At 51.7% G+C, this 12,163-nt stretch overlaps 1 protein-coding gene across 3 annotated transcripts in view; it reads right to left on the bottom strand.

The window, feature by feature from the left end:
- Positions 1–4,700: 4,700 nt before the first annotated feature.
- LOC116819966 (uncharacterized) overlaps positions 4,701–12,163 on the bottom strand; it is a 10,184-nt gene continuing 2,721 nt past the window's right edge. For 2 of the 3 annotated variants that reach the window (XM_032772103.2, XM_032772101.2), the window contains exon 3: positions 4,701–8,593. In XM_032772103.2, coding sequence (XP_032627994.2) covers positions 7,305–8,593 — 1,289 coding nt within the window. In that variant the 3' untranslated portion in view covers positions 4,701–7,304. The remainder of the gene's footprint in view (positions 8,594–12,163) is intronic. The other variant, XM_032772102.2, reaches the window with a different exon arrangement.

Raw genomic sequence — 12,163 nt, 5'->3', positions numbered from 1 at the left:
TCCCCTGCTTTTACCGTCTGGGCCCTTCAAATAGCTGCCGGAGCCCTGGGGAAGCTGCAGGTCTCTGGCGACTATTTAAAGGACCGGGTGGCAGAGGCAGCTGGAGCTGCCCCCTATCCCAGGGCTCTGGGGGCTATTTAAAGACCCTGCAGCTTCCCTGTTTCTACTGCCCGGGTCCTTTAAATAGCTGCAGGAGCCCTGGAGTAGTAAGGGGGCTCTGGTGGCTATTTAAAGGGCAGGGGCGGTAGAAGCAGGGGGAGTCTCAAACTTTTTAAATAGCCCCCCAGAGCCCTATCCCAGGGCTCCAGCAGTGGGGCTCTGGTGACAATTTAAAGGGCCTGGGGCTCCAGACCCTGCTGGGAGCCCCAGGCCCTTTAAATTGCTCCCTGGGGAAGCCAGGCCATCCTTTTAGCAACTGATTCTACACCGGTTTCTAAATTTACCTCTACTGCTAGAACAGGGCCTCATCCTCCCTGATTGAACTAACCTCCTTATCTCTAGCTTGCTTGCTAGCATATATATACCTACCCCTGGAAATTTCCACTACCTGCGTCTGATGAAGTGGGTATTCACCCACGAAAGCTCACGCTCCAAAACGTCTGTTAGTCTATAAGGTGCCACAGGATTCTCTGTTGCTTTTATAAATTTAACAACCTGTTCTTGCAAACCAGTGTGAACTGGCTCCAGCTCACCACTGCCTGTACCTTAACTGGGGAGGGAGTTCATTAAGAGTCCAGCCCATCCCCACCTGGTCCTTATCATGGGGTGTCCTTTGCCACATCATATTGAAGCAGGAGTTGACTCCACATGTTAAGAGCCTGTGTTTCAAAACTGTTCTGAAGTCCACACACAAGCACACATTGCCATGAAAAATCATAAGGGCCCAGGGTAGGATTTTTGGTGAAAATGGGGTCACTCACTCTCAGGGGTCGAGAGATACAGCACCTGGAGTAAAGGGTCCATACACTTTGCTTGTTCTCATAATGTTCTTGGCATACAGCTGTGGCTGAATCCATGCCCCTGTGCCACACCCCACCAACTAGAGTTTACCCAACAGGGTTTGACCCCAGGTAGTGACCAATGCTCTGTGCCAGGCCAGGGAAGCAATATTTCAGCAGTTACTAGAGGTTCTGTGTGACTCTACAAATGGGCTCATGTGCCAGTGAAAGTGATTTGTGCAGGCAGTGTGAGACAGGTGCACCAGGAGCCTGGGCGCTGACTCTGGTCACTAGCTTTGTGGATAAGCTCAACTCCTGTTATGGTTGGTGGGTGGCTTAGGAAGCCAGCACTACAGTCTATGAATTAAGGCAATGCCGAGGAGCATGAGTTCAAGTCTTCTGCTCAGCTGTTTTAGAGAATGGCTGATGGGCACACTGCCACCCTCTGCCTTTGTCCTTCTCCAGGGGGCTACTCTTGGAAGTAGCTCCCTGGCTGCAGGCTGTATTATAGAGGAGCACTAGGGCCCATTATCCAAAGTGCTCCAAAATCCATGTATGTAGGAAGACTGTCTAGAAAATATCCCTTCTGAGAAAGGCCCCAGCCTGTCCTCATCAGAGATAACAGGCCTGTATCCTTTCTGAGTGTTGGAGGACAGCAGGGAAAATGTCCAAGGGCAGTGTGGGGGAAACTCCAACACCTTGTCTTCACTAGGAAAAAGGGTGAGTTGAAGCCAGACTTAGCAAACACGAGATAGCTCAGTGCAACCTGAACTTGAGAATTTCCCTAGTCAAAACACCCCCCTCAGCAGCAAATAATCCTGTGGCACCTTATAGACTAACAGACATTTTGGAGCATGAGCTTTCGTGGGTGAATACCCACTTTGTCATGCATCTGACGAAGTGGGTATTCACCCACGAAAGCTCATGCTCCAAAATGTCTGTTAGTTTATAAGGTGCCACAGGATTCTTTGCCTCTCTTTACAGATCCAGACTAACACGGTACCCTCTGATACTTGACCCCCCCCCCCGCCCGCCCAGGATTCAGTAGTTGCTTACATCCATCCATCCTTGTGGTAAGGAATCCTTCAGGAACATCACCTCTGTGAACCTGGATTGAGCCTTGTACCAGACTGCTAGTACTGGTCAGAACTAGCATGCAGCAGAGTGGTGTGTGTAATCCAACGCAGGGTGGGGCTTTGTTAGGCACTGAGAACATGCAGGGGATGAAATGCTCCTCTATTTCCCTGTCACCCCTGAGGAGAGAGGGGAAGCTGTTCTAGCGGCCCTAAAACACAACAGCCCATTACAAACATTATCATAGATTGTGAGATTTCAAGTCGAGGGACCACTGGGATAATTTACATGACTCTCTGCATGGCCCAGCCAGGAAACGGAGGATCTCCTGCCCACTAGCTGCAGCTGCACCCTCCTCAGCTGGCAGAGCGAACGCTGACAACGAGCTGCAACTGCATCCTGGATTGGCCACTTATCCTACTAGCCCTGCAAGGGGATGAAAGGAATGATGATACAGGATTGTGTTAGACACAGCCTAGGAAACAGCAACCACTGTTAGGAATAGGGCAGGTTTGGTGTGGTCCTCATACCAATTGCGAGCCCCAGGGGGCAGAGGAAAGATTGTGTGGGGCTGCAGTTTGGGAGATGTTTCCTTAACTCTGTAGTTGCTGATTTTCAGAGCTGTAGGTTTGGTGACACTCAACGTGCTGGGAGGGCACTAGGCTACCCAACCTGGATTTCTGGCAGTAAATTTGGCTCTCTTTCTCTTTCTCCATCTGACACCTGCCAGAAGCCCCTCCCACCACACAGGGACCAAACAGTTGCTTTGTCTAAAAACTTGCCCCCTCTGCACTTTTACTATCTGGTCTCATACTGCCCAACCCAGCCTAGATGGTGGGTTGTGACCTGTTGTGGAAAGTGAGATTTAAACACTAGACACTCAAGTGCAAGACTAGAGACTGGTTATTTCCAGCAGGAACGGGAGTGAAATATGGAAGTTTGCGATCGAGAGCTTGGATAAGGCTGGGGTCCCCAGACAGAGAATGGTTGTAAAGCAGGGGAGCCGTCAACTCCTCAGTCTCCAGGTGCAGACACCAGGAGAGAAGATAACTAAAGTGAAAATTGACGCATGGAAGGAACCAAAGGGAGCAGAGAAAATCCATGCAGCCACCTTTGGGCAGCTGCTCAGATGGCACAAGTGGTCAGGAGTGAGGGACAGGAGGGGTTGCTCCAATGTTGGAGTCCAATTTTAGGAAGTGCTGCAGGCCCTATATAGACCCTGCATGAAGTTGTGTCAGCTTTAGCCCTAACGGGGAAACACAAAGCAGTCAGACATAATGCTGGATGAGGCCTTGGCTTCCTTTGAGTGAATGGCTGAAGCCTGCCCGTGACTGGGAGAGAGGGTGACCCAAATCGGGGAATCCCAACAGGCCTACAGGAGCCTGGATGCACAAGGTGCTGGAGCCTACAGGAAGGTGAAAAGGGCCATCCTTCAAGGGTGTGACATCAGTATGGACATGCAGCACCTGTGCTTCATGCAATTCCACTGCCAGGGAGCCTGGAGAGTTTTACAGTCTTTTGATGGCTGAAGCCAGAGATCTGCACCAAGAAGATCACCCCCAGGGACGTGCAGAGGATCTATAGCCAGGACAGCAAGACACTGAGACATACAAGCAGCAGGTGAGAGCAAATTCACAGGCCTCCTTTTGGATATGCAGATCATTTGATCTGCCATCTCTGGCATGGGTACAAGCAGGGCAATTCTCCAAGCATAAAGGGGGTGAGGCTTGTTCCACATAACCAGCTCTCAGCACTCTCTGGGCCTGAGGCCAGACTCCCAGATTAGGAATGTCTTGGAGGTGCTGGAGTTTGTAGTGGCTGATTTACATCCTCCTCCTCTTCCTCCACTTTCACTGGAGTCCCCAACCCACCAGCCCATTCCTCATCTGAAGTTTCTAATCCCTTGTATTCCTTACGCAGAGCATCTTCCCTCTTCTTGTGGCAACTCACCGAGTGTTTGCAAAGGGACACCCAGCCATCCTGCCCCGACAGCTCAGAGCTGTTTTCCTGGGGCACCGTGGTTTTCAGCACCAACCCCTTGACCAAAGCTATGAGATCTTCCTGGGACAATCTGCCGAACATCTCACCCTAACTGGCAGAGTGGTAACAGCACTAAAATCCTGCATCTTCATCACAGCTTGCACTGCCACTACCGCTAGTGGAGGAGCTGGACTAATGGTGAACTACAGGTCCTTGTTTTCCTGCTGTAGCCAAGGTCTGGGTTCAGAGGGGTCCTTAGCCCCCCAGGACTGCAGGAAAAACAGCGTCCGGTCACAGCGCACATGACATGCTAACCACGGTGGCAGCTGAAGTTGCAAGTCTGGCTCTGCTTTGCTGGCTCTGGAAGCCCAGTGCTACAGGGTGCGTGATGTCTGCATGGGAACAGCAGGTCACCTGCTCCAAAGCGTGAACTGCTCTTCTGGGCACTCAGTGAGGATGCAAACAAACCAGCCCAATGGTTTGGGCCTGCACCAATTCTGGCTACCCTGGTTTTTACTCCTGTAACATCTTAGGGTGAGTTCCTCCAAGTGTTGCCTCCCCAAACAATCAAACGAATAGCTGTGCACAGGGACAGGCGCTCTTCCATTATCCATGGAAATTCTGCAATAGTGTTACTGCCTCTGGAGCACCAGGCCCCTTTCTCCCGCCAGGTTCTGCTAACTGGGCTGCACGGAAGGAGCCAGAGTATTATCGTGGTGTAATCTGTTTATTCAGAAGCTGTACACAAGTCCTGTTTCCCTGGAGAGTGTCAGGAACAAAGCAGTGCAGGCAGCTCCCTTACACAGAAACGTCAGGTAAGCTACCCCAGCCCTGTTCTGCAAGGCAGCTATTCTGCACCTCTGCTGCTGTCTAGAGCACACAGCCAGCTCTCTGCAAAGTGCTCAGCACAGCACCTTGTCCCATCCAGCTCCTGTGGGCTTCTCCTGGGAAAGCCCTTCAGCACCACGCCCCCTAGGAGCAGAGGGTTTGTCAGATGGCCCTGAAAGTCAGCCCTCCACCCCATCCCCACCCTTGTGCATCGCATCACAAGTCTCAACCTCACCTCCTGTTAGACTGAAGGGGAGTGCTGTAGCCCATCCATTCACTCTAACTCAGTCCGCCATCAGCTCTGCATCCATGACCCCTTCAGCTCCTTTCAAGAGGGGATGGTAGTTCTACACTGCTGGCTTAGCCTGTGTTCTTACATGGCTTTTAGCCTAGTATCCTGACACAACCCTTAAAAAACATGCTTACTTGCCTAGCTGCAGTTATTATTTATATTATGGTAGTGTCCAGGAGCCCCAGTGGTGGACCAGGCCCCCATCGTGCTAGGTCCTATACAAAAGATGGTTGCTTCCCCAGAGTGTTTACACTGGGTTAAAGTTGTGCTCCAACCCCCTCAGCAACACATATGTAGCTGAGCTGGTGTTTAGATAATCCCTGTTGGTTTATGTATGCCCTTCATTCCATGCAGCCTGCTCCATGTTCTAGGCAGCTCAGAGCAGCTCTGCTGACCAGTCAGAGAAGTTGCCCACCAGCATGATGCTAGCTGGGTTAATCTCTGGTGTGTGTATAGCAAGGAACCTGAGTTTGGGAGAAGCACCCAAAACATTCCCTTGTATGACAAGATCTTGCAGAGGCAGGTGGGGTGGGGATCCAGCAGATGGTCATTAGGTTTGTAATGTGCATCTTCGCTCTGCACAGCCATCTACCACAAGGCAAAGGCTGGCACCTGACAACTACCTGCCCTTACTACAGGGCTGTTGACCAAGCACCCATCCCCACCTCGAGCGCAGAGTCCACAGTCCTGCATCACAGCTTTTGAGTGGGGACCAAATGGGTTTTAGCCTGAGGGAACTGGAGATCCCAGTGGAAGGGGGGATGGAGTCACAGGCACAGACTGGTATGGCCTGGAAAGCTCCTCACACAGCTGCAGGAAGGTCTGCTTCCTCTTGCAGGAGTTCTGGAGCCACTGCTGGTCACCCCAGGTCTGCAATTTGATGTGACCCCACTACACCATGCTAGCCATCCTGCATCAGAAGCCCTGGTCTACATATAGACAATCCATAGCAACTACAACATGCAAAAGGTGTCATCAGTCTGCCAAGAATAACTCCCCTCCAAGACCCACTGCTGCCATCTGTGGGTCAGCAACTTGTGCTAAAATGCTGTCTGCTGTCATTAGCCCCTCCATCCATACTCTGCAATAACAGTGACGCCACAAGCAGGAACTGCAATTCCGACCATGCTGGATTGATGGTGTGGCACCAGCTGGAGTGGACAGAAGCAAGAAGTGTGCAGGGCCTGAAGTGCCTTAGCTACAGGTGTTGCTGGGCTAAGAACACTTCCAACACAAAGGAGTTTGGGAGAGACAGACAAGCTCTCTCACAATACACCACAAACCAATTCCTAGAGTGGCTCCAGCACCCTGGCATACACCCCCAGAAATCCTAGCGCCAAACCCCTGTCGTTGCCATGTGACTGTGAACACGGCTACATGGGTCTGGATCATGTGGGGCTCTGCAGGGTGGACACGCACAGACAAGCCTAGCAAGCATGAGTTCACAGGCATAGAAATCCAGACATGCTTACCCTCTGCCATGTGGACATGCCCAAAGTGATCAGGCACTGCTGGGAGGTTCAGGCCCTGAGACCCCTCAGGAGAACAAAGCAAAGGCCAGCCCTCCTCATCGCCGTTGGAGTAAGTTTTAATACAGTTAACTTAGGTGACTGGCACTTGGGTCCGGGCACCCTGGTTAGCCTAACCCAGATGTCCACATCCCTACTGCAAGCCCTACCTGCATTACTGTGTCTACACTTCCCCATGTGTGTCCGGTCTGGAGGAAGACCTGTGGTTTTTTGTTTTGAGATGCTGTACGATTCCTTCCCTGTCAATGACAAAAGAACCTGTCTATTATTTGGGATGCATTGTGGGAAAGCACTGGAAGACTATGAGCACAGAGGGGACTTTTCCCGTGTCCTCACTGCAATGTGGGTGAGTTTTAGCCTGAGTTTAATGACAGCCTGAGCTCTAATCTATATTCCCATCTTTGTAAACTAGCCTGGGATTAAAGCACCCTGAATCATGGGTCAGAAGACTTTCTGTGTGGGTAGCAGTAGGTTGGGCTAAAACTCAGATGAGAGCCAGGGTTAACTGTGCAGCGAAGACAAGACCCACACTGTCCGTGAAGGGATAACAGGAGTTGGATTTTGACTCCTGATTTCCCTTGGGCTCGGTACAACCATTTTCTGTTCCTCCACTTCAAATATTCCTAGTGAATGCCTGGAGCGGAGCTCTCAGCTGGGATGGCCTCACTCGTCCCCACCTGCAGCTCTGGCGTGGATTCTCTGGTGCCGGGTGAGAGCTGACTTGTTCCTGAAGCTCTTCCCACACTTGTCACAAGGGAAGGGCTGTTCCCCAGTGTGGGAGCGCTCATGAATGGTAAGGTAAGCCAGGTACTTGAAGTTCTTCCCACACTCAGTGCAGGGATAGGGCTTCTCCTGTGTGTGAGTCCTCTGGTGCATCGTCAGGTTGGAGAGCTGGCTGAAACACTTCCCGCACTCAGCACAGGGGTAGGGCCTCTCACCCGTGTGGGAACGCTGGTGCTTGGTCAGGTCCGCGGGACTGGTGAAGGATTTCCCGCACTCATCACAGGAGAAGGGTCTCTCCCCCGTGTGCAGCCGCTGGTGTGTGGTCAGAGCACAGAGGTAGCCAAAGCGTTTTCCACACTCCCCACAGGGGTAGGGCCGTTCACCTGTGTGGATTCTCTGGTGCTTGCTCAGCCCTGTCCTGGTGGTGAAGGTCTTGCCACACTCAGCACAAGGGAAGGGTCTCTGCCCTGTGTGGGCTCTTCGGTGCCTCACGAGCGTGGAGAGATGGCCAAAGCGTCTTCCACATTCGGCGCAGGGGTAGGGCCTCTCCTGCGTGTGAGTCCTGTGGTGCATCTTCAGATTAGAGAGCCGGTTGAAGCGCTTCCCACACTTGGCGCAGGGGTAGGGCCGCTCACCCGTGTGGGAGCGCTGGTGCTTGTTGAGGTCCGAGGGGCTGGTGAAGGTTTTCCCGCACTTGTCGCAGGGGAACAAGCCCTCCCCCGTGTGAGTTCTCTGGTGGGTAGTCAGTGTGTACAGATAGCCAAAGAGTTTGCCACACTCTCCACATGAGTAGGGCTTCTCATGTGTGTGGCTTCTCTGGTGGGTTTTGAGATGTGCTGGACAGCTGAATCGCTTCCCACATTCAGCACAGGGATAGCGTCTCTCTCTCTCATGGGCCTTGCTGTGAGCTGTGAGCTCCTGCTTTTCTCTGAAGCTTTCCCCACAGTCTTGACATCTATGGTGTTGCTCGTGGTGAACATCCCCTGTGGTTTGAGGTCTCCCCTGTGCAAAGAGCTGGGTTAGTTTCCTGAATCTGCTGTCATGTTCCTTTGGGGGGCCTGGCTCCTTCCCCTCTGGGATCTTCTTCTGCCTCTTGCAGGCTCCTCCCTGCTCAGGTCTGTGAGTAATGCTCTCTCCTGAGCCACTCTGTGATACACTCGGGGGCAACACTGTTTCAGGCCCTTCGTAGCGACGCTGCTCTTCAGCCTGGCTCAAGATTCCAGCACCTGCTGGATGGAAGAGAATCTAGAGATTATTTCATCTCTCGTATGTTCAACAGTGGGAGTGACTGCACATCCTCCACTGGAGAGACCCCCAGCAGGAGCCCCTCTGTCAGCTGTGCAGAAATAGGGAGCTATGGAGAGGCACAACCAGAATACCCTGCGTCCCCATCTCCTCCCTCTTTCCCCAGTGCCCACAATAGTTTTTCTCCTCCAGTCCCATCACTTCCCCTCCAAACTCCCTCTGCCCCCTCTCTGTCCCATCTCCTTAGCTCTTCTCCCACCCAGACTCCTTATCCCCAGCCCTCTCCTTTTCTTGGCTCCTGGTTACGTGAGGGATCACCTCTCCTGATGCTACGCTGCCACAGCTGAGATCAGCAGAGGTGCTTGAGTTGGATCCTCTGCGAGAGGAAGCTGCTGGCAGGAAGTTCTCTGGGAGGAATCCTAATGTTGGATCTCGCTCCTCCACTTGGTCCATCAGAGCCCAGACGTGTTAAAGTGCCAGCATGCTGCAAAGCCCATCTTTCTCTCTTCTCACTAAGGCTGTGAGGAGGGGGTAGGCTGAGATGGATGTATTTACTGCTGGTGTTTTTAAGGTGTAGGATACACGCCCAGAGCACTGGAAGAGCACCCTGAGTTGTGTTTTAAAACCTGAAACTACTACTAATAAATCCTGCTCTCCGTTCAGGCCCCAATTCATTCATTCTTCTGCAGATCAATCTCCTTGTAAATTGCACTAACCAATCTCTTTGGAGCCCCTGCCGCACTAGACAGAGCTGCTGTCCAGACTATTTTTAGGCAGTGATCATGCTCCCCACCTATATCCACTTCCACATTAGAGATGACTGAAAAACAGAGATATCTTCGCAAACAACTTTGAAGTGTCAAAGTTGTTTTGTCCCCTGGGGTCAAAATGGACCACTTGGGGGTGTTACATAAGAACGGCCATACTGGGTCAGACCAATGGTCCATTTAGTTCAGTATCCTGTCTTCTGACAGTGGCCAATGCCAGGTGTCCCAGAGAGAATGAACAGAACAGGAAATCATTGAGTGATCCATCCCATGTCGTCCACTCCCAGATTCTAGCAAACAGACGTTTAGAGATACCCAGAGCATGGGGTTGCATCCCTGACCATCTTGGCTAATAGTCATTGGTGGACCTATCCTCCAGGAACTTATCTAATCCCTTTCTGAACCTTGTTATAGTTTTGGCCAAACCCTGTTATAGTTTTGACCTGACTTTAAAATTAAATAAAAATATTTTAGGAAAATCATAACTGAAATATTTAATTTATGTAGAAGTAGGTTTTATGTGATGGGAATTTAGCTAAAGAGTCTGATTTTGAATAGGCACAAAAATGGCAAATATCAAGTGTCAGCAACATTCACAAAAAGTTTCAATTCAGAAAAAAAGTTATTTTTCACCAAAAAAAGAACTTGTGTTAGACCAGCTTCTTTAGAGATATCGGCTGCTCTGTGTGTGCTGTTCTGCAGACCTACCCCTCAGCAAGAGCCTAAGGAATGGACCACAGGACTCCAGTTGTTACGCCACAGGGAGCTGGAGCGAGAATCTGGAGATGTGCCACCGCTCAGAGTCAGTTTGCTGAGCTGAGGTTGTCACAGCTGGGCAGCACAGCACTGCCCTCTGCAGTGCTGGGTTTCATTCTGCAGGTGGGATCTCACTTCCACGTAGATCACACCACTGCCCTCCAACATTCCCCAAGCCCAGAGAATGGCACTGAGCCCAAGAGGGGATGAATTCCATTTTCTGTACTCCCCCATCAGAGATCCTAAGGCCCCGGGATGAGAAGACACAGAGGACTGGGCGTGAGTGGATGGCAAGGCCTAGGGGCTGGACAAGTAAGGAGTGACCATTCAGACCAGACACTCCCCTTGCTGCTAAGGCACCAGCGCCAGGGATGATGGACTGTGACTCTCATAAAGCTAGTAAAGAAGCTGTCCTGGCCCACTTTGCTGTGTGCGGGAAGCTACAGGCAAAAGGCTCAAGCCCCTAGAGACTCCCTCTCGCTGGAGATTGACAACAGACTGAAGGTGACTGTGCAGATGCTTGAGGAAGCCAAGTGAACAGCAAAAAGAAACAGCTGGAGAACTACCACTTGTGCATGCTGAGACCACAGGATCCAGTGTCAGGAAAGGAGAATCTACCACCCAGATAGGCGAGCAGCAGTAAAGCTGGCAGAGCAGAACCTCTGGACTGGCAGGAGCAGGGATGTAAAGCCAAAGACTTATGGGGGATTTGCCTGCGCCTCAGGACAATGTAAAACATCTGGGGAAAATCTGCCAACCCCAGGGCCCAGAGAGGTCACATGCTTTGCTGGCAGCACCTTGGCCACTCAGGCCCTGGCTGGCACCACATGTAAACAAGACATCATTAGAGCTGGGTCCATCCCACCTTGTAAGTGATGGTAAAAGTGTGATTGGCAGAGGGGCACAAATTGAACACAACTGGAAAAGGGTCAAGGATGCTGGTCACAGGCGGGTTGGTATCTAACACTGTCTAAGAGATCATTCTTGGTCTGGACTTCCCAACTTTCCTGCCTTGTTTCAGCCAGTAAGGTGACTAACAGGTCTCGGGTTGACAACAGGATGGGATCTTGGGCTGAGAGGGGCCACTGGGCCTTGGGAGTGACACAAGCAGGGAAGGAAATCCCGTCAGAGCTGCCAGCAATGGGGAGGAAAATGAGAGGATTTCTGTGTTATACCCAGCAAGCTAGATATTGGGCCTGTAGGAAGTGGGAGGTTCCAGGGAGACCCCAGGCCCCAGAATCTCCTTTCCAAACAGCAGTGGCAGCAGCTTGAGCGAAGGTGGAGGGAACATCTCAGTATGGTGATGATCCGTGTATCCTGGGAACAACACCCTCTCCCTGGAAGATTCACAGGGAAAACGGTGGCCATGCCCAAGAACTGCAAGGATGATGGCCTCTCACCTCGGGCACTAACTCATGGGCCTGGTATCTGAGGCAATAGAAAACTTATGTCTGTGTTGGGTAGAGATCTCCTTGGCCCAGCACAGCCCAGGCTATGCAGAGCCATTGCCAGATGTGCATGGGCAGGTCATTTCCAGCCCTGATCACAAGGGACAACTCTTTTGTAGTCCCTTCCGATTGTTTCTGTTCCTCCTCAGCGGAGAACAGCGGATGTAGCGAAACCATTACATCAGAGTCTGGACGCTGCTCTAGCCTTGGAATCAGGGACTTTTTTACCATGTCCCTCCAAGCCATATCCAGAGAGGGATATGTATCTAGGAAGAGCAGCTACAATTTCTGAAATGGGCTGGGCGGGTATCCAGGCCAAGCGAGGGAGAACCCCACTCATTGGACATAACAGCCCTGGAAAGGTGAAAATTCCCATCTGACAGCATCTGCTGGAAACACAGAGCCCTCTGCATTACAGCTTTCACCATTGCTACCCTGGAAGGGCTGCCCTGGGGATGGATCACAGCTCCAGGGATTTCCTCTCAAGTCCCAGGCCGGGGGCACCCCAATAATGTCCCATAAGCGTCTACTGCCTCAGGCCTTCCTGCTGAGGATTCTAGCGCCTTTCTGCAGTGAAGACTGT

This window comes from Chelonoidis abingdonii, chromosome 11 (assembly GCF_003597395.2).
Source record: "Chelonoidis abingdonii isolate Lonesome George chromosome 11, CheloAbing_2.0, whole genome shotgun sequence".
In the NCBI taxonomy this organism is placed as follows: domain Eukaryota; kingdom Metazoa; phylum Chordata; order Testudines; family Testudinidae; genus Chelonoidis; species Chelonoidis abingdonii.
The sequence above is the reverse complement of the archived record's forward strand: the minus strand, read 5'-3'. Positions and strand labels throughout refer to the sequence as shown.